This window comes from Pollachius pollachius, assembly GCF_949987615.1.
Source record: "Pollachius pollachius genome assembly, chromosome: 16".
Classification (NCBI taxonomy): domain Eukaryota; kingdom Metazoa; phylum Chordata; class Actinopteri; order Gadiformes; family Gadidae; genus Pollachius; species Pollachius pollachius.
Window position 1 is genome coordinate 4059472 of NC_136949.1, and position 21282 is coordinate 4080753.

General features: G+C 46.8%; 1 protein-coding gene across 1 annotated transcript in view; it reads right to left on the reverse strand.

Moving 5' to 3' along the window:
- Positions 1-904: 904 nt before the first annotated feature.
- Positions 905-21282, reverse strand: part of snx17 (sorting nexin 17) — a 28152-nt gene continuing 7774 nt past the window's right edge. Inside the window, exons 4-15 of the mRNA XM_079753749.1 lie at positions 19534-19598; positions 16474-16584; positions 15182-15272; positions 13414-13501; positions 9334-9403; positions 8211-8303; positions 7833-8036; positions 4308-4436; positions 3765-3842; positions 3555-3629; positions 3407-3448; positions 905-3107 (exon numbers count right to left, since the gene is read on the reverse strand). Coding sequence (XP_079609875.1) covers positions 2988-3107; positions 3407-3448; positions 3555-3629; positions 3765-3842; positions 4308-4436; positions 7833-8036; positions 8211-8303; positions 9334-9403; positions 13414-13501; positions 15182-15272; positions 16474-16584; positions 19534-19598 — 1166 coding nt within the window. The 3' untranslated portion in view covers positions 905-2987. The remainder of the gene's footprint in view (positions 3108-3406; positions 3449-3554; positions 3630-3764; positions 3843-4307; positions 4437-7832; positions 8037-8210; positions 8304-9333; positions 9404-13413; positions 13502-15181; positions 15273-16473; positions 16585-19533; positions 19599-21282) is intronic.

Below are 21282 nucleotides of genomic sequence, written 5' to 3' on the forward strand. Positions count from 1 at the left end.
GTCTTGAGTCGCTTCTGCATTCCACCTAATTGTTTCTTTGGCGCCATCTGGTGGATAAAGGTCGGAATACAAAAATGCTCCTGCATAATCGTATGTTCCTTTAAAAAAACACATTAAACGCCACCGTCCACGGTGACTCATTATTTTAACGAGAGAGGGGCCAAGTGAGATTTGAGAGACACATTGGTGTGTGTGTGTGTGGTCGCTAACTACTTCCACCCATTTCCCAAGTTATATCTTCTCATCCTCACCGGAACCATAAAAGGTAAATGATCACTATTGGCTGTTCTGTGTAAGTATTACTGCACCTCCTACACACAGGCACCTTGTTTGCGTCAACGAGTAATTAGTCAGCGAACCTTTTCCACTGATGATTCGTAAGCAGAGCGCACGACGCACTCCAATCAGCCTAATTAGCACGCAGGCGGTCGTTTTCACTGAGAAACACTGTCATCATTAAACCCTCTCGAGGTCTGCACCTCATCATCCCTCATTAGAGACACGGCTCTGACGTGACCGCGGTCAAATGAGTGATACGTTGGATAGTCGGTTATAATATAAGACAATCAGGATCCAGCGGCTTCTTACTCGATTTAGTTAGAATCGTTTAACTTTGAACAGTAATTTACGGATGGTCCCTAGTTGCACCCCTGTTGGTTTAGAGCGTGCAACTAGGGACCATCCATAACTTACTGGAGAATTTAGTGAATATTCTACTAAATTGGTCTCACGTAGCACACCTATTTTGATTGCGGAAGTGTACTTAATTTATTTTACATCAATATTTGACTAGAAAATCATCTCCGTTTATTCAGGGACAGGCATTCAAACTAATCATTGGAGGTTTTTTTTTTTATTATAGATTAAATAGAAACACACAAACACAAGTAGTTAATTTGGCACCTATACATTTATTGACACCCAAGACATTGCAGCTTTTATGTATTTGTTCTGAAATATGAAGAAAAATGATTTATATAAAAACTACAACATTGGCATTACAACCCCTTCTATTACTCAATGCCTTCCTTAAGACATTCAAGCAAAACAGAAACATACAGGACAAGACAGTTCGTAGCTACCCACAGAGTTCACCTTCTGGGACATGGCCGTACCAAACTAGCTATGAATGCAGCTTTTCTTACAACTCCTAACAAACAAAGACGATTTAAGACTCAGAGAGACCTGGAATGAGATGGAAATGAGAGCAAGAATTGGTTAGGCTTCACTTGCTAAGCTCATTTTAAAGAAGGAAATCCTCTTACGGACTTTGCTCAAACAGCCATTTTGATCACATTTGCAAATTTCAAAAAAAATAAATCCTCTGCAATCATGAGCCGATGTCACAAACTATAATGAGATTATGACGCGAGCCTAACGAGAAGGGTCCTCACAACAGTCCTGTCACCCGCAGAGAACAATCAATACAAATCAGATTTGTAAACACTTTTCATTTTTCACCAAGTGTTCCCTAAATATCCTGTAAACAATGCTAAAAGGTTAGTATGTATAATTGTTTTTGTTCTATACATCTTAGATTACATTTGATCTGTTTGATTACAATAAACTATTTGATATAGTTATAACGTAAATGTTCAGAATACTTCTTTCTTAAATGCATGTACATATTATAAAAGTGACATAATTTTATGTGTAGGCCTATCTTATGTGCAAAATGCTTTAGTAAACTATAATTTGGCATTCATGACAAACCTTGGAAATAATATAATCGATTGAAAGGAACAAAAAATAAAGAAAATAATCAGTTGAAAAAAAAAAGTTGGAATTTCAAACCGCGGTCAAAGTCACGCTGGACAGGTCGTTCTCCCGCCATAAATATCCCTCTTCACCAGTAATACTGTGCAACGCGAGTGAAATAGCAAGTGCAAGTTGCTTGGCCGAGATCCTTCCATATTGTAGTTAACACTGGTGATGCGATGAAGGTAACTTTAGTGTAATGCTTAGAGTGATTACGCCCCCCCCCCCCCCTCACACTTTCATTTGTTAGATGGAAATGTGTTTCAAACATAAGTGTTAAGGCATTCAACGAGTTCTGAAGGCAGAGAGTGGGGCTGTGCATCAAACACGAGGTGAAAACTATCTATTAAAACTAATACTATTGTAATATCATGAAGCAAAACCTACCTACTCCTAACCTGAAACACTGACGGCACTTAAAGAAAAAGAAAACGCCATCTAAACTAGAATCTCGTCCAGGACTATATTCTCCAACAAAATGCTGTTTTGGTATGTAGCCCAGTCAAATATTTTTGCATCAATTAAAAGTCATCTAAACGGTCACTCTGAATAGGATAACTTTTTATCTACTGGGATCTATTTTAAAAACACATTCACTGAACACTCCGGTCCAGTCGTGAATCACTAGTGCCAGGTCTTACTCGACGGACAAACCTTCCGGCTCAGAAACAGCCACAAAGCCACGGAAATTAGAAAATGGAGAGCAGGCTTAATGGCTGTTTAAGTTTCTCAAGTGTGATCAAGAACGTTTGCACGCAAAACGACAACAAAATGTGTGATTTTCAAGACGGCAAGCAATTACTTAAGAACAGATGGCAGCAGTGAATCACCGATTCATTTTTTGTGTCTCTTTTGTGTTTAAAGTTTTAGATTAACATGCTTTATCTTTTCTCAGTGTCACAGCTAATACAGAACGCCGCCGCCGGGGAACGTTGCGAGGGTGAGACGGCGCCAGGGTGAGACAACGCGAGGGTGAGACGGCGCGACTTTAAAATGCAAGCATTTCGGTTTCGAAACCCCAATATAAAAACTAAAAGACAACAATCCAACAATGAATGAGAACTTAAGGCAGCGGAACTCTCCGGGAGGGAGAATCGAACCGACTCTCTCTCAGCCCGGTGTGGCTCAGCTTAGCTTACACCCTCCCTCTCTCCCTCTCTCTCTCTCTCCCTCTCTCTCCCTCCTTCACCCCCGGTTGATCGGGGTCGGCTGGTCGAGGGGGGCGAGGCTCACAGGTCATCGTCCCCGATGCCCTCAAACGCGTAGTTGCCGTGGAAATCGTTGCCGCTGACGTCATTGGCCGAGTTGGAGGCGCTGATGCCGCGTAGCGAGACGGAGCTCAGCTTGGTCTGGGGGGGGGGGGGGGGGGGGAGGTGAGAGAGAGGGGAGAAAGAGAGAGAGAGGGGAGAGAGAGAGGGAGCGAGGGGAGAGAGAGAGGGAGAGAGGGGAGAGGGAGGGAGAGAGAAACATCTCCTGAATTAACAAATATATATTACACTTATTTCATTCAGCGGATACTTTCACTAAAGGAACCCACGCAGGTGATTCATTTTTAATCTGCATTCGGATAAATGCATGAATGCATTTGGGATTTTGCATTGCATTGGGAGAATCAAATACAAACATCTACAATCCCCAAAATACTTACAGAGAGTTTGACCACTTGTTCTCGGTTGGGGTCAGGGGAGTCCTGGGGCAGAATAAAAGGAAGGGACAAATGTAAGGTCCAGCTCAACTGGATAAATGGATGAGGTGAGAAACAAATATATGTCAAATACTGTAGTGTCCAGGCTCACCAGAAGAGGGGGGGATTTCACAACTTGCTGACTGTCTGACCGGTGGATTGAGCCATTGTGCCTCTTCCTTAGCATCTAAGGAAACACACACACACACACACACAAAATTGAGGACTCTGCATTTTAACCCATCCCCAGCTGCAGTAAACCGAAGACCTTCTTGCCGTGAGGCGACAGGGCTATCCCCTGTACCACCGTGCAGTCACTGACCTTCTTGAGGCTTCCTCCAGACTTCTTCACCATCAACTCGTCCACCATGGACTGAAGGCAGATGCTCATCATGATGGCCTGAAGACAGACAGACAGACACACAGACACGCACACACACACACACGTCAGGGAATGGTGTGCTCAGTACGTTAAAATAGTCAGTACGCCACAGCACCACTCTGGGCTATTATCATACCTCCGGGAGGTATTTCTGCCACCTTTATTGATTTATTTTTGGTTGGTTTCTTCAAATCAATGTATCGATGTATACCTCTATATATAAATGATACTTTATTTATACATTTAGTTTGTTTTTGTTTGCATATTCTGTGTGGTGATGTCTTGCTTGACATGTTGATGTCCCATTTTGTTTTGTATGCAAGAATATTTCAATAAAAAATATAAAACGGTAAACAAAAAACTCTGACCTGAGGGTACGCAAACCACGTCGTTTGAAACTACTAAAATGACGTTTCATGTGAAAGTGAAAAAAAAGATCCCATTAATCCAGAAGCCCCGGGCAGCGGGGGGGTGGCGTCTGACCTGGGGGCTGGTGATGGTGACCCACTGGAGCCGGTCCTTGCTCATCAGGTACTCGAAGGCCAGCTCCAGCTTCACATCCAGCTTGGCCGATCCGCAGGGGCCCGCGCTGCCGTTGGCCACCGGGACCTGCTGCAGGTCCCCCACAGGACACACGAAACATCAGCGCCGTCGCCATCCCATCATAAACATCAGCGCCATCGTCATCCCATCTTTAAACATCAGCGCCATCGTCATCCCATCTTTAAACATCATCATCATCACCACCAGACTGTTCCATCCCATCGTCTAAACATCTTCATCATCACCACCAGACTGTTCCATCCCATCGTCTAAACATCTTCATCATCACCACCAGACTGTTCCATCCCATCGTCTAAACATCTTCATCATCATCATCACCACCAGACTGTTCCATCCCATTGTCTAAACATCTTCATCATCACCACCAGACTGTTCCATCCCATCGTCTAAACATCTTCATCATCATCATCACCACCAGACTGTTCCATCCCATCGTCTAAACATCTTCATCATCATCACCACCAGACTGTTCCATCCCATCGTCTAAACATCTTCATCATCATCATCACCACCAGACTGTTCCATCCCATCGTCTAAACATCTTCATCATCATCACCACCAGACTGTTCCATCCCATCGTCTAAACATCTTCATCATCATCACCAGACTGTTCCATCCCATCGTCTAAACATCTTCATCATCACCACCAGACTGTTCCATCCCATCGTCTAATCTTCATCATCATCATCATCACCACCAGACTGTTCCATCCCATCGTCTAAACATCCTCATCATCATCACCACCAGACTGTTCCATCCCATCGTCTAAACATCTTCATCATCATCATCACCAGACTGTTCCATCCCATCGTCTAAACATCTTCATCATCATCATCATCACCACCAGACTGTTCCATCCCATCGTCTTAACATCTTCATCATCATCATCACCACCAGACTGTTCCATCCCATCGTCTAAACATCTTCATCATCATCATCACCACCAGACTGTTCCATCCCATCGTCTAAACATCTTCATTATCATCATCATCACCACCAGACTGCTCCATCCCATTGTCTAAACATCTTCATCATCATCATCATCACCACCAGACTGTTCCATCCCATTGTCTAAACATCTTCATCATCATCATCATCATCATCAGACTGTTCCATCTCATCCTGTAAACACTTCTTCATTCCACCCCCTCTGCATCCTGTAATCTGCCTCAGCCCCCTCCATCAGCAGAACTCACTCATTACACGCCCGTGTGTTCTTACAGGGGCTACATCACATGATAACACCCCCCCCCCCCCCCCCCATGAGGAGGGCACGGTTTGTATGGCCTCCTGTGATTGGAGGTCTAGAAGAGCACACAACCAAACAAACAAACTTTATCGTGCTATTCTGGCCCAAGCTGACGACCCCGTGTGCGTTTCCTGTTTACGAGCCCCAGAGAGCGCAAACACGCTACTTAGAAGCTATTGGAGCTCTGCACATAATAGCAGTCAGTTAAGCGGTTTGTTTTCATTCGTTTTGTTTGTTTGGAGTAGATAGTTAGTAGTAGTTAGTAGTGCGCGTCTCCCTTCCTGTCCCCAACGCGATAGCCCCTCAGACAAGACGAGTTCCGGGCCAGAGGTTTTGGGAGGACGGATGGGGAAACATTGATAAGCCAAGTGTGTGTCGGGGTGTTAATTTAAAACACACACACACACACACACACACACACACACACACACACACACACACACACACACACACACACACACACACACACACACACACACACACACACACACACACACACACACAAACACACACACAGTTCTAAAGATTAAACTATGAAGAAAATGAATAACAAAGCTAACGTTTCTTGCACAACAGTCAGGAAGGTGGTTTGCATGCTGGGAATCGAGTCAACATTCGATTCAACAATAATTACCCTGCCAAACCCAATGCACTTACCACTCAAAATAATATTTTTCAATAAAAGTGCAAATGAGACTTTCTGAGTCAGATCTCTGAGGCTATGCTATGGCAACAGTATGCTGGTCAACCGTGAATCCATGAGCTTCTGTCCTTGGGAGTTGGAGGTAGGAAAACTGCCCATTGAATTCTGGAGATACTATATGGTGGTACATAGACACACACATGGTTGAATCAGAAATTACTTGTTGATTCTCATGTGGAGGTCAAGTCGCCATATTATGATATCGATACCAACATTTTATTTGTACTTTAATATAAAATTTGATATTATTTGCACTTCATGGAACTGCGTCGACAATCAGCCTTAAACAACTACTATTTCGTTCTTTACCATTTCATGAAAGTGATTTTTATTCTGTTGCATACACCGTTTGATGTTTATTGATGTCAATAACAGCCTCCTGTCTGCGACAACGCTCTTGGAAATTGTCTTTCGTAATCAATTTCCCGGATGAATTAAGGTTGAATAAATAATCAATGGAGAGACGGAGGAGTGTTTGTGCGTGCGTCGTGTGTTTGGCGGGTCGATGTCAGGCCCCCGCCCGGGAGGGTTGTTTGGCTGACGGGACTAACGAAGATGGGTGTTGGGGGGCCACCAGCCATTGGCAGGATTCTAGAGAGAGCGTGTGGCTCAGCGACAGCCACAAGGACGATATGGATCGCCTGATAATAAATGGAGAGAACTCCGGGGAGCGGGGACTGCGGAAAACTGCAGTTTTCAGAGGAAAACAAACAAACCCTGCGGAATTTGTTGAGTTCTTTTTCGTGTGTTTTTCAGGGATCGTCAAGCTTTGGAAAATATTTAGGTTTTGAAGGATTGTTTTCAGAGGGCAACGCAACTGTGGAAAAGTGTTATTTCAACAATGTTTTTCTGAGATGAATCCAACAGTGGAAAATATTTTCTTTTCTTTTGACAGAATATCTTCCAGGGCAATCGACCGATCCTAGAAAACAATATCTTAATACCCTTTTTTTTTTAACACACAACTGATCTGAGAGTGTAGAATATCTACTCAAGTCTTTCTCACTCTCCATATGTGTGTACGCAGGTTTGTGTCAGTGTGTTTCTATATATTTGTGTGTGTTTCTGCTTGTGTGTGTGTGTATGTGTGTGCGTGTGCGTGTCTGCATGTGCGTGTCTATGCATGAGTCAGTGTGTGATTCATGCCCCTCTTTCCTGTGTACGTGCCGTGTGTGTTTATACGTCTGCACGTGTTTAATTGCGTGAGTGTGTTTGCCTGTCACGCTTGTGTGTTTGCGTGTCTGCATGTGTGTTTGCGTGTCTGCATGCCTGTGTTTGCGTGTCTGCATGCCTGTGTTTGCGTGTCTGCATGCCTGTGTTTGCGTGTCTGCATGCCTGTGTTTACGTGTGTGTGTTTGCGTGTGGGTGTTTGCGTATCTGCATTTGTGCGTCTGCCTGCGTGTGTGTGTGTGTGTGTGTGTGTGTGTGTGTGTGTGTGTGTGTGTGTGTGTGTGTGTGTGTACGTGCGTGCGTGCGTGTGCGCGCGACTCACCGAGGAGGTGACCCTCCAGCACCTCATGCGCGTGACCTTGAAGCTGCCCTCCTTCATCTGCTCGCTGGGCAGCTTGACGTGGAAGTTGAGCTCGTTGTTCCCCGCGCTCACCATCACGTGGCAGCCCTGCTCCGGGAAGTCCGTCACGCACGGGTCGAACTTGGTGTAGCCGTAGTACTTCAGGGTCTGGCCCAGACGGATGAACTGAGCAGGAGGAGGAGGAGGAGGGATGTATGAGCAGTGACCGATTCTGTTTTTTTTGGAGACCCAAGGAGAGTCCTGAAGCAATTACTGGTAGTGGCTGAGGAGATGGCCGCACAACACTGAAAGACGCACACGCACAGGCACACAAACACACACACACACACAGACACGCACCTCCTTTTTGGAGCCCTTCTCCTGCAGGGACTTGAGCTGCCGGTGATGGTCCTTGTTGACGAGTATCCAGCCCCGCTCAATGTCAGACACCGTCTGGGTCACCACGGCAACAACAAGACCAGAGCGGGGGGGGGGTTAACCTCACTGAAGTTAGACAGGGCCCCTGCAAAGACCAATCTCCAAGCTCCCAAAAACGTTCGGTCACGTAACAAATGGTGATGTAAGTCTGATCCATCTCGCAATTGAAATTCCCTGCAGGTTTTCTAAATGATATTAAATGTAGGCTGCTTTTTGTTGTATGAGGCCTGGTTAGTTTAAAGTTGTGTCTGAATGAGTGTGATCCAGTGGTGAGGTCACCTCCCCCCCTCCCTTTCCAACGACGAAGGAGAATGAAAATGGAGGTGCAACCTGGCGTCTACACATAGAGAGAGGGCAATTTTCTCTCCTCTCTCTCAGCAATTTTCATTTGTAGAATATATCGTTGGATGGGTCTTTATTGACAAAATTCTCCATCATCAATGACTAGAGACATGTCTAAGTTGCTTGGCTGTGAGCTAGCTGAAATGTTATTCATTGCAACTTTAACTAAGATGAGGAAGATGGATGCAAAGAATATTATTATACTGTTGTACGTGTGTGCGCACAAACACACACACTCGCAATCAGGAAACTGTCCACATCCGTGATGTTAATCAAATCAGTCTTTACAATGTGCTTAAGAAGAGATGTGTGCATGAATGCCTGCGAGTGTTTGTGTTTACTATAAATGGGATCAGAGAAGGATCCTCGATGCTCCTGAACTCAATTTAAACTGCTACTCTTTGTATTAGGTCTGACTGTGTGTGTGTGTGTGTGTGTGTGTGTGTGTGTGTGTGTGTGTGTGTGTGTGTGTGTGTGTGTGTGTGTGTGTGTGTGTGTGTGTGTGTGTGTGTGGCCATAAGGAAGCAATAATAATCCAACAGAGGAATGTGCTGAAAGCTTAAAGAAATAAATAGCTTGGCCTTCCTGTTCCATCCCTGTGATCCAATATTGCCGTCGTACGGAAAGGAGAACCGAGGGTCTTGGCTGTTAATGCTGCAGAGATAAGGCCCAGAGTGGGCTTATCCTCAGACACGCTCCTCACCTGAGTGTACAGGAGGTTGAGGCCAACACGGTTCTCCATCACGTCCGCGTCGTACGCCATGTCCCAGTAGCTGAGGAACACAGAACACATGATGGAGCAGTTCCTCGGTTGCTCTTTCACATTCAGGGCATTCAACACTTTTAGCCAAAGCAACTTCCAATAAGTATGTTTGTGAGAAGAAGGAGTGCAAAGCACTGACAATTGCAAGGTCAACCCATTCCCCGTATACAACAAAGATAGCTAGGTTAAGATGCGACACAATGCCAAGTACTATTTTTAAGTGCAAGGACGTACAACATGCAATAAGTGCTTATGTCAACTGCCAGCACGCACAACATACAATAAGTGCGTACATTAGTACGTGCTTCCCTTTGAATCTCTCTTTGTGTCAGGATCGACTAGTAGGGTTGAATTGTTGAACCCTGAGTTCATATTTGACAGGGAAAACCTGAACGTTGCTAGTTCGATCCCCGGCTCCTCCTAGCCAAGTATTCCTGAGAACGAAACCCAACCCTGACTGCTTCCGACGAGCTGGCTAGCATGATCAACTCCGCCATCGGTGTGTGAATGTGTTTATGAAAGGGTGAATGGTAGGCAATACTGTAAAGCACATGGAGTGACCACTGGTTAGTAAAACGCTGTATAAATGAAGTCCATTTTCATTAAGTATCTTTGGATTGAAGTGTCAAATTATTGACAAATGTCTATATTAGAATCTCCTTCACACAACACACAAGGTCGTTCTGAAAACACACGTCCACACATGCATAGAAGTTTTAAGGAAACAATATAACACAACTGCACAAAACAAACAGTAAACTCATTCTCGATTTTCAACTCCATTACATTCCACCCACGAGGGAGAGACGTTCACTCAACCACATCGTGAGCAGTGTTACCCTTATGGATGGTGGGTAACATCATCCTCCAAAGCAATATGACAGGATGACTTCTGCTGTACAGATGGGAGTTAGGAAGCCTGAAAACAAACTCAGCGAGGATCTAATTAATTCTGGCGCATCACCCATAAACGAACGCATCACACGGTGAATTAAAGCCGTGCGTCCACATTGGAGTCAGCGCTGGAAACGTCACAGACGCACGCTGGCAGAAGAACCCCCCAGCACCGTCCGATGGGAAGGGAGAGAGTGAGTGCGAGTTTGCACGTGAGAGTGCGTGTGTCTGCCTGCCTGTGTGTCTGCATATGTGTGTGCACGTGCATCTGTCTGCATGTGTGTGTGTCTGCATATGTGTGCGTGTCTGTATACGTGTGCGTGTCTGAATACATGTGTGCATGTGCATGTTGTGTGTGTTATAATTTCATGAAGAATAGTCATTAATGTAACTTGTATTTCCCTGATTCGCAGTGAATTAACCTCTGAACCTGAACATTTACAAACGTGTAAATGTTCAACCGACAAACCCAATATGAAAGCCACTGAACCTCGACCGGCCCGAGTGCCTTTGGGCTTCAGGCATGGCAGAGTGGGGGGGGGGGGCTGATCCGAGGGGATCAGGCCCCCCCTCCAACTGGGCTGCTCTTAATCAAACACAGCTGTCCAAAATTACTTCTCATTAATAGTTGTATTACTACAAATTACTTTGACACTTCTGGGGGCGGGAGGCCTGAGACTCAAAGTCGTATTCACGCTTTTTTCAAACAGACCCCGCAAAGGATATGAGAGAATGTCATCAGCAGGCTGGCATGTCCCCCCTTGGATTGATTCACTGTTTGCTTCAGGGCCGTCGCCACAGATGTCATCGGGTCCGTCTCTCTCTCTCTCTCTCTCTCTCTCTCTCTCTCTCTCTCTCTCTCTCTCTCTCTCTCTCTCTCTCTCTCTCTCTCTCTCTCTCTCTCTCTCTCTCTCTCTCTCTCTCTCTCTCTCTCTCTCTCTCTCTCTCTCTCTCTCTCTCTCTCTCTCTCTCTCTCTCTCTCTCTCTCTCTCTCTCTCTCCCCTGCTTTAGTCTTTGACTCCCTCTCTCCCCTGCTTTAGTCTTTGACTCCCTCTCTCTCTCCCCTGCTTTAGCCTTTGACTCCCTTCCTCTCTCTCCTGCTTTAGTCTTTGACTCCCTCTCTCCCCTGCTTTAGTCTTTGACTCCCTCTCTCTCTCCCCTGCTTTAGCCTTTGACTCCCTTCCTCTCTCTCCTGCTTTAGTCTTTGACTCCCTCTCTCCCCTGCTTTAGTCTTTGACTCCCTCTCTCCCTCTCCTGCTTTAGTCTTTGACTCCCTCTCTCCCTCTCCTGCTTTAGTCTTTGACTCCCTCTCTCCCTCCCCTGCTTTAGCCTTTGTCTCCCTCTCTTTCTCCCCTGCTTTAGCCTTTGACTCCCTCACACCGGGGTGTGCATTGAGACGCAGGATATTTTTAACATTCTGTAATCTCCTGCAAGTCTCCTTGGTGAGAGTGACTCATCATTTGGGCCATACAAAGGGAGGGAGGGGGTGTAGGTGGGAGAGAGGGGGTGTGGGTCGGAGGGAGGGAGAAGTTGTTAGCCAATTTAACCGCAAGGGATCCAAAAGGCACCGACTGAGAGGTGAGAGACGAGGTGAAGGAGTGAGAAGGAAAAGTAATTAAATGAGAAGAGGGAGGACAGACTTGTGAAGCTGCATCATCTCTTTTGTTCCTTAGTGTATACGTAGGCATTTCTTCTTAAGTTATGACTACCGATACTGCAATGTTTTTATATATATATATATATATATATATATATATATATATATATATATATATATATATATATATATATATATATATATATATATATATTAAAAAACATTGCAGTATCGGTATATATATATATATATAAATAAAAGAGCCTCTTTGGGCCAGAAAGGCATCGTTATCTTTTGAAATATTCTTTCTCACTGTGTGCTACTTAATGTTGATTTAGAAATGACCTCATGGAACATGACTCAACCAGCCATCCATGAGCTTTTTATTCTTCAATGAGCCCGACGGCAGGTCTGGACTCCGAGTCCCCCGGTTAGTTATGTGCTCGTCACTCCTGAAATAGGGCAAGAGTTTACACAGCGGGGAGGTGTCAAGGCGCTGGGCTCCGTCAGAGGTAGACGGAGGAGGAGGAGGAGAAGACGGTGGATGAAGAGGAGGAATAAGTGGAGGAGAAAGAGATGGTTGAGGAGAAGGCGATGGAGATGGAGGAGGAGGAATTAGAGGAGAAGAGAGGGTTGAGGAGGTGGAGGAGGAGAAGAGAGGGTTGAGGAGGTGGAGGAGGAGAAAGAGACGGTGGAGGTGGAGAAAGATGGCGGAGGATGATGATGAAGAAGAAAGTGGAGGCAGAGGTGGCGGAGGAGGAGGAGGAGGCAGAGGTTGTGGTGGAGGAGAAGGAGGAGTACGAGGAAGAGTGGGAGGAGGAGAAGAAAGATACGGAGGAGGACGATGCGGAGAAAGGGTAGGCAGAGGTGGCGGTGGAGGACGATTACGAGGAGGAGGAGGAGGAGGAGAATGATTGATGCGAGGGCGTATATAAAGGGTGAGCTGTGCTTTGATGCGAGGGAGCAGCGCAGCAGCCCCGGGACGTCCTGCCGAGGTCGGGCGGTCCGCAGCGTCGTGTCAAGAACCGATCGGGAGCGAGAGGGCTGTAACTGGGTTGCAAGGAATTTGACTTTTCTCCTCTCACCGTCTACCGGGTCCTAGACTCTGTAGACAGGCCCGATGGTTTGATTTGATCCTCCACAATAAACCCGTCTTAGCCAGGGGCGAGGGGCAGTAGGCTGCCCCAGATGTAGCTCCCCTCCCCGGCAAGGCAGGAGTACAACTTGCATGTTTTTTTGTAGTGGTTAGTGGTGTTTGACTCCCTGGCCGAGGGTTTCTGGGTTTGAACCCGAGTGTCCGGTCTACGTGCAGCAGTCCTTAAATCAGGATGCCTCACCCCTACTTGCCCTCTGTTCCTACCAGCAGAGCTCTCTGCGGCAGTAGATCTATTCTTCGAGCGGGCATCGTTTCCTGCCATCCTCCTCCGTTGTCATGGCAAACATGACAGGAGGATGGCATGTGTGTGCGTGTCTGAGAGTGAGTGAGTGAGTGAGTGAGTGAGTGAGTGAGTGAGTGACTGAGTGAGTACCTTTTCCTCAGCAGTATATGAAACTCGGTGCTCCTCAGGCTGGTGATTGAGACGTAGGGCAGCTCGAACTCCTGCAGCTTCCGCACAACTAGGGGAGGAGGGGGAGAGAGCGAGAGAGTTAGAATTGCAACCGAGGGAGAAAGAATTGCAAAAAATGGTTAGCAGAATAGTTTGACAGAAGGCCTGCGGCACCGGCCCAAGAATGATCCGATCATGAGGATGATAGTAAACAAAGGAGACGAGGAGCCCATCTGGACGGATACCGGGAGAGAAGGGGGAGGAGGGAGGGAGGAGGAAGGAGGGAGTAGGGGGGGAAGGAGGGAGAGAGGGAGGGAGGGAGGGAGTGTGTGAGTGTTCAAACTATAACTGGATCGCAAAAGGTTTGCTCAAGCTCTTTTTGTTGGGCCATTATTGGAAATGTATAAAACATTTCACAGTAAGATCTCACCTTTTCCATCTTAAATTTATACTTGGTGTAAGCTTTCTTATGTTTATACTGCTTTATCTTAGCTTTCGCAGGAGATTCTTGGAGCCTAGGGGGCTTGTGGCACGCTGAAGAGCGGGGTAATGTAAGCAGAGAAAGGGCTGTTGTTGTTGTTGCCCTCCAGATACCAAACTGTCCAAACACCGAGCCCAGAAGATATGAAGAAAGGAATACAAACTCGGGGGATGTTTGTGTTTTTACTGCGTTTGAATCAAGCTGCCAGCCCTGCTGGGACAGGAATGTCAGGACCCTGGCAGACTGGGAAACAAGGATTTGGCAGGTGGGAATGGAAAGCAGAGAGTCCAGGGAGAAATCTCCACTGGTTCTGCGATGGATTCAGCCGTAAGGGTGGAAAGTCGAGTCTTTGCACCGTGGAACACGCGTCTGCTATCCCTGTCCATCAACGTCCTGCAGTTGCTAAATATCTGCGCTGCGTCTTTCACAACAGTGTAGAAAACTTCCAATGGAGGGATGAGTAAAGCCATGGTCTGATCCCTGCCGGGGAAGACCCGGGGAGGGAAGGGATGCTGTTCCCGCAGGCCTACTTCGGTTCAACGTTCCACTTACTCCACAGAATCACAGAAATTGTCTCACAGACACAGACGGGTGCACCCGCGTAAACGCGCACAAACAGATGCAGACGTGCACTCACGCACACACAGTCTTCGCTGTTCCCTGAGGGGCACTTGATTATTAAAAAAACTGCAGTAAAGACAATAACATCCACGACAGTGCATTCACTCGGTGCCTGCGTTTTGTGTTTTTCTGTCTTGTTTTTTTCTCAGTGCAATTAAATGAAACACCCGCATCCCCTCCGCTGCCAGAATTATCTCGGTGACATTTCGATTGCAATGCTTGCCTGAACTTCAATTGAGTATCCTATTTTGTAGATTGTGGTCGCGATTGCGCAACACATTGCAAGTCCTTGACTAAACCTGTTTGGCAGTTTGTCTAATCTGTTTCTCTCCCACTACACAACTCTGGAGCCTGTGTTTTATCCATCAACACAGACGAAACCACAAGAGGCCATGTTGCATCATCCTCATAAAGCAGCGAAACACCTATTAATGTCAGTAAATTTAGGGCCTTAATTAATTTAAGGATGACGCAATGTTAACGAATCTCATATTTCAGAGTCCTCTGGCTGCTCTGCGCTCTCTCCACGATTTTACCGTCAACTCGGCTGTTTGCACGTTGTCGCTCCTGCTCCAGTTTGTGCGTTTGTTCTCGGCCTCGCTCGTCCGTCGCTTTGTGTTTGTCTCTGGATGAAGTCGGTGGACTTACATGTGAGGCCGCCGTCCACGCTCTCGCGCACGAGGAAGAGGCTGAAGTAGCCTACCAGGTCGTCGGGGAGGTCCAGCTTTGACGCTACCGCCTGCAGAGGGACACAACGTTAACGTGAGCCACGACGGAAGGGGAAGCTGCGTTGTTGTACATGCTAACTGTAACGCGTGCTTATAGGAGGAGGAGGTAGACGTTGGGAGGTTTTCTTGGTGATAAAGAAATGTTTTTGTTATTCTTATTCTTCGACAACGGATGAGCGTTGAAACTCAATGACCCGTGGTATTTCACAACAACGTCATTTCACAAAGTGGGTCATGGGTATGAACCGGCCCCCATAACCCCCCCAACCCTTATGACCTCGACATTGTTTATAAGTGACCGCCCTGGCCCTAAACAACCACCCACACAGCGCTCCATGAGGCCCGCTTCGCAGCAATCAGCGACAGAGAGGGTCTCATTATTTACGCTCTCCCCCCTGAACGGAGGCTGATAAATGGCTCCACCTTTAGAAACCTTTCTGGGCTGGGATATGGAATCATGTGGCTGCTGAAGTTACATTATTTTCTGTGTGCTCTGTTGTACAAAAACTGAATGGAGGCACAGATACCAACACTGTATCGCAGACTGTGTGTATGTTTTACATGGAGGTAAAAGGTGTATGTATGCGGATGGGATTCCATACATACAATTTATGATTGGAGGTAGAATGGTTGGTTGAAACAGGAGAGACATTCTGCATCGTGTGCAGAATGTCTCTTCTGTTTAATAATATCAATCTCCCTACTCAGCCATTTCAAATGCAGAAGGAATGTGTGTGCTACAGTCTATTTCAAGGTAGAGCATTTGCATTGAGATTTCTGGAGAAAGGAAGGAAAAGTGTGTGTTTAGTATATACTCCAATGGATGGTGTAGTGTTAGGGTGTTGAGCTCCCAGTCGAAAAGAAAGGAGAGATGCCCCCACTAATGACAAATATCTTAAAAACAATACGTGTGTGTGTTTCTGTGTGTATGTGATTTGTGTGTGTGTTTCTGTGTGTGTGTGTGTGTGTGTGTGTGTGTGTTTCTGTTTCTGTGTTTCTGTGTCTGTCTGTTTCGGTTTCTGCACGTGTGTGTATGTTTCTGTGTGTGTGTGTGTTTCTGTTTCTGTACGTGTGTGTACGTGTGTGTGTTTCTGTGTGTGTGTTTCTGTGTGTGTGTTTCTGTGTGTGTTTCTGTTTCTGTGTCTGTGTGTTTCTGTGTCTGTCTGTTTCTGTGTCTGTACGTGTGTGTGTGTACGTGTGTGTGCGTCTCACCTCCAGCACGTCCTCCGTCTGGTCCGAGGTCAGGATGCTGACGGTCACCTTCTGCCCGTTGGACAGCCCCACCTCCAGGGACACCTCCTCTGTGGGGATCTGCTGGGTCTCCTGGTGGTGGAGGGCATTCAACACGGGGAACCTTTATTTAGACGCCCTTCCAAACACTACGGCCACTCTATACAGCGCTTCCATGCAGGCAGGATTCCCTTTAGGTGGCTTGTTCTCGTTGTTGCTTCACTTCTGTGTGTTGAGCACTTTGTGCATTGTGGTACCTGCATTGTTGCATTGTGTAGCGTCTTATCCTAGCTATCTTTGTTGTATACGGGGAATGGGTTAACCTAGCGATTGTTAGTGATGGGCTCTTGGTTCTATGAACATCCTTACTGTACCGACAGTGGAATATTGTTTCTCCTCTGACAAATGTACTTATTGTAAGTCGCCTTGGATAAAAGTGTCTATGCCCTAAACGTAAATGTCTTTGTGTTGCTGTTGCTGTTAAAAGTGCTTTAGAAATAATGTTTGATACCAGAGCAATGGAAAGTATATAACAAGAACAACATTTTTAAATAAACCCCCAGTGCAGAGCCCTGATTTTATAGAGTTGACGCAATAAGGCACACTTAGTTATACAAGTTGGAAGACATTGTTGTGAAGGGAACGCGTGGGAGAGGATAACGAGAGTGAACGTTTGATATAAACCGAATACGTTTTATACAGATACGGTTGATGGCTACGGGACATTGAGAAACACAAGTGCGGCCCACAGCACTTCACAAGAGAGCAACAGACTCAATTCATTACAAGTTGAAATATTGTCATGTAGAAAACACAACAGCTTGCCTGCTGACTGCTAATCCACCCTGAGATGATACCAGAATGATTGATTCCCAAAATACAACGGCGGAACGGTTTGGTTTGCCTTGTGAATAAAACACAAACAGGCTTCTTTTTGCATTCGCTAACACATCATTCGTGGCAACACAGTAAAAGGACTACGTCCCCCATAAATGAACTAGTTTCTGATTCATTCAAAATATCTGGAGCACAGCCGACTTAATTAAAAACAGCCCGGGGTACAGAAAGGAAGAGAGGAACGAGGTTTTTTTTGTCATGACAAAGATTCAAAACAACCCGCTTGTACATCCCCCACCATGCACGGTTATTATTTCCAACAGAACGTTCCGGATAAATCAAGGCTGTTGAAACACACTGCCGCGCTCTGGCCTCAACAATTATGAGTGGCGTGCAAGAACTGCACAACGCAGAGATGACAGGAGGGAGGAGATAACAAGCGAGAGGAGAGAAGGGACTCACCAAGAGCCTTAACAAAAAGGTCCTCATGGAAAATAAAACTTTATTACTAAATAAATTGCAAGTGAACAGACGATGTGGGTATGCGGGTGTGTTGAAAGTCATCTGGTTCCCTCCCTTCTAGGGAGGACATCCGAGGGGAGGAAAAATGATGACAATAGCAGGTGGTGGCCCCCCAGTCTCTCTCTCACACACACACACACACACACACACACACACACACACACACACACACACACACACACACACACACACACACACACACACACACACAAAAGAGAGAGAAAGAGAAAGAGATACGCAAGATTGAGGTGTGATTTTGAGAGTGATGAGAGCGACAAACTGAGACAGAGCAAGACAGACAGAGACAGAGAGGAGAGAGGCAGAGACAGAGAGGAGAGAGACAGAGAGGAGAGTGGCAGAGACAGAGAGGAGAGAGACAGAGACAGAGAGGAGAGAGACAGAGACAGACAGGAGAGAGACAGAGAGGAGAGAGGCAGAGACAGAGAGGAGAGAGACAGAGACAGAGAGGAGAGAGACAGAGAGGAGAGAGGCAGAGACAGAGAGGAGAGAGACAGAGAGGAGAGTGGCAGAGACAGAGAGGAGAGAGACAGAGACAGAGAGGAGAGAGACAGAGACAGAGAGGAGAGAGACAGAGACAGAGAGGCAGAGACAGAGAGGACAGAGACAGAGACAGAGAGGAGAGAGGCAGAGACAGAGAGGACAGAGACAGAGAGGAGAGGCAGAGACAGAGAGGAGAGAGACAGAGAGGAGAGAGTCAGAGACAGAGAGGAGAGAGACAGAGAGGAGAGAGACAGAGAGGAGAGAGACAGAGAGGAGAGAGGCAGAGACAGAGAGGAGAGAGGCAGAGAGGAGAGAGACAGAGACAGAGAGGAGAGAGAAAAAGACAGAAAAGGCAAGCGATGCGACACGCCCGCCCGCTGACGAACGCGGTGGCCACGGCAGTGAGCGTATCCGCACGTTCCCACGGCGACGCGGCTGACGGATGATTGTTTAGCACCGCACCCACGGGCGTAAATTAGCCCGCGGCACGCGCCAGACCTCCAGGCCCAGGGCGTCCAGCGCCAGATGGCAACAGCAGCCGAGCACAACCTCCAAGCGTCCAACTTCCTATGGTCCCAAGGCTCTACAGCGCTGCCACTCCAAACCCACAACAAGCGCTTATTATTGCACCACACTTGATGAGGTCGTCTCCCGCCTCCTCTCATGTGTGCACCTCGACTTAAACCAACTCCTGATGCTCCTTTGTATAGCGGCTGAGCCCAGCTATGCTGCCGAGGGCCCCAGACATTATTACAAAAAATGTAATATCCAAACAATGGCATGATAAAAAATAAAAAAAGTTAATAGAGCCGTTAGCAAGGAATGGAGCACTAGTGTATAAATCCATGTGATCTATTTTGAATGGTTGGTGGACATTGGAAATTAGAAACAGGACATCTTCTAAATCCACATCGTTAGTTTGGGACAATAAGTTGCGAGGACTCCCTCCCACGCAGGGCGGACAGAATTTGAAGGGAGGGAAGCCACTTTCATCATCGTTCAGTTTAACGTCTGCCGCAACCGTTCTTTACGTGTGTGCCCATTAAATGACCCATGCCTTGCTCAACTGTTCTACCAGCAAACATGCAGGCCGGCTGGGAGAAACCGATAAAGAGAGAGCGAGGCGAAAGAAACAGAGCTCTTCCACCAAACGAACAACAACTAAAGCGGCAGAAAACCAACCTGCTGTGCTTTCCTCAAGAAGCAGTTGAACAGCTCACTGGATCCCAGCAAGGGGTCCTGACGCACTGTGAAACAAAAACAGAATCAAACACAGGGTGACCAAGGGTGGACGTGTGAGGATGAACACAAACACAAATGGAGGGTAATAATCGGCTCACCGCCAACGTTCGCAGCAAAGTCAGAAGAGGAAGTTTTAATGACACGTCGTCTTGGAAGCGGAGAAATTGTTACAAGCAGTCATTTCAGCTGCAGATGTTTGGCACAGATTATCATCTTCTCTGCTAACTTTTGTCTCACCATACTGCTGCTAGTTTCTTCCCCGAGTATTAGGTACTACTACAGGGTCCTGCGGCAGGAATTAGTCCCGGCCCTTAAAACGTCTGCTCAACACAAAACAAACCAGGATTGTGTCCCTCAGAAGGCTTACTTTTTAAGTAGCTGTGCTGTAAACATGCTTTGTCCTCAAATAACAAACTAAATAAAAAATGTCATCAGTCTGGGTTAATTTTCTGGTGAAGTGGGCAATGTTTGGAAGCTACTGCAGTGAACAAGTGTCTCCCTGTGAGAAGCGTCGAGTGAGTCTGAATATAGCAGCTTTTATTGTGGTGAATTAAAAAGGAACTCAATGTAAATGTCTACGTAGTCCATGAGATCTCTCATTCTGTCTAGCTCTTGGGTGTCGATTCGGTTCGTGGCGGTTCACTTTCAGTTAAACCCATGATGTAACTAAACGAATGGTGAGTCAAAAACACAGAGAGTGTGTGTGTGTGTGTGTGTGTGTGTGTGTGTGTGTGTGTGTGTGTGTGTGTGTGTGTGTGTGTGTGTGTGTGTGTGTGTGTGTGTGTGTGTGTGTGTGTGTGTGTGTGTGTGTGTGTGTGAGAACACAAACCGCCACAACGGTTCCTTGTTCTACTGCAACAGGCTGTGCTGGAGTGGATTAAAACAAACCACTGGCACGGTTTCAATCCCGTTTGTTTAGTCAATAACCAAAACTCACCTTCGACCCCTTCGGTAAACCCTAATCGCCCGAATGGCGGAAAGCCCGACCAATAGCTTTACGCCCATAGACTTACAGTCATGCTTCCACATTCTGCGGAAAATGTTCCCTGAATCGCTGCGTGTGTATCTTTTCGATTTAAAGTCATGCTCCCAGATTCTGTGGAACATGTTCCTTGAATCCCTTTTTCTACATAATTTCTTCCATTCGGCGGAATAAATACAAATCTGTGAACCAGGGCTAGGTCCAGTGGGAGACTAATTAAAGGGAATGAAACCTGGGCTTTGTTTATTCCGTCTAGAGTCCATTCCCAGCCGGCCTTGGCATCAGCACCTTTGTAATTATAACTCTACTTATCCTGCCAAGGGACAGTCCTGAAGCCCACCAGCCCAGGGGTCATGTCACGCTTTTAGGGAAGCCAATCCATCAAGGGCCCGATGTTTACCAGCAGGTCTGCTGCTCATTAGCCATTGCGGGCAAACATCAAAAACAGCCGAAAGATCCACCTGCCAGTCTAACCAGTGGACCACATCCACTGGTTGAAGGCCGATCCGTCTATCCCACGTCTGGGTGGACCCTCACCACACAGACATGTGACGTCATCACCAAAGGTGATTTACCACGTCCCACCTGGTGGTGAACCAGGGCGCCCCGTCCCACCACACTAACCCTCCGCCCGCCGGAGCGCGGGCGGAAGCAAACATCAGGCGCGTGCCGTCTGCCACGGCAACGCTCCGGTGACGCAACCGGGG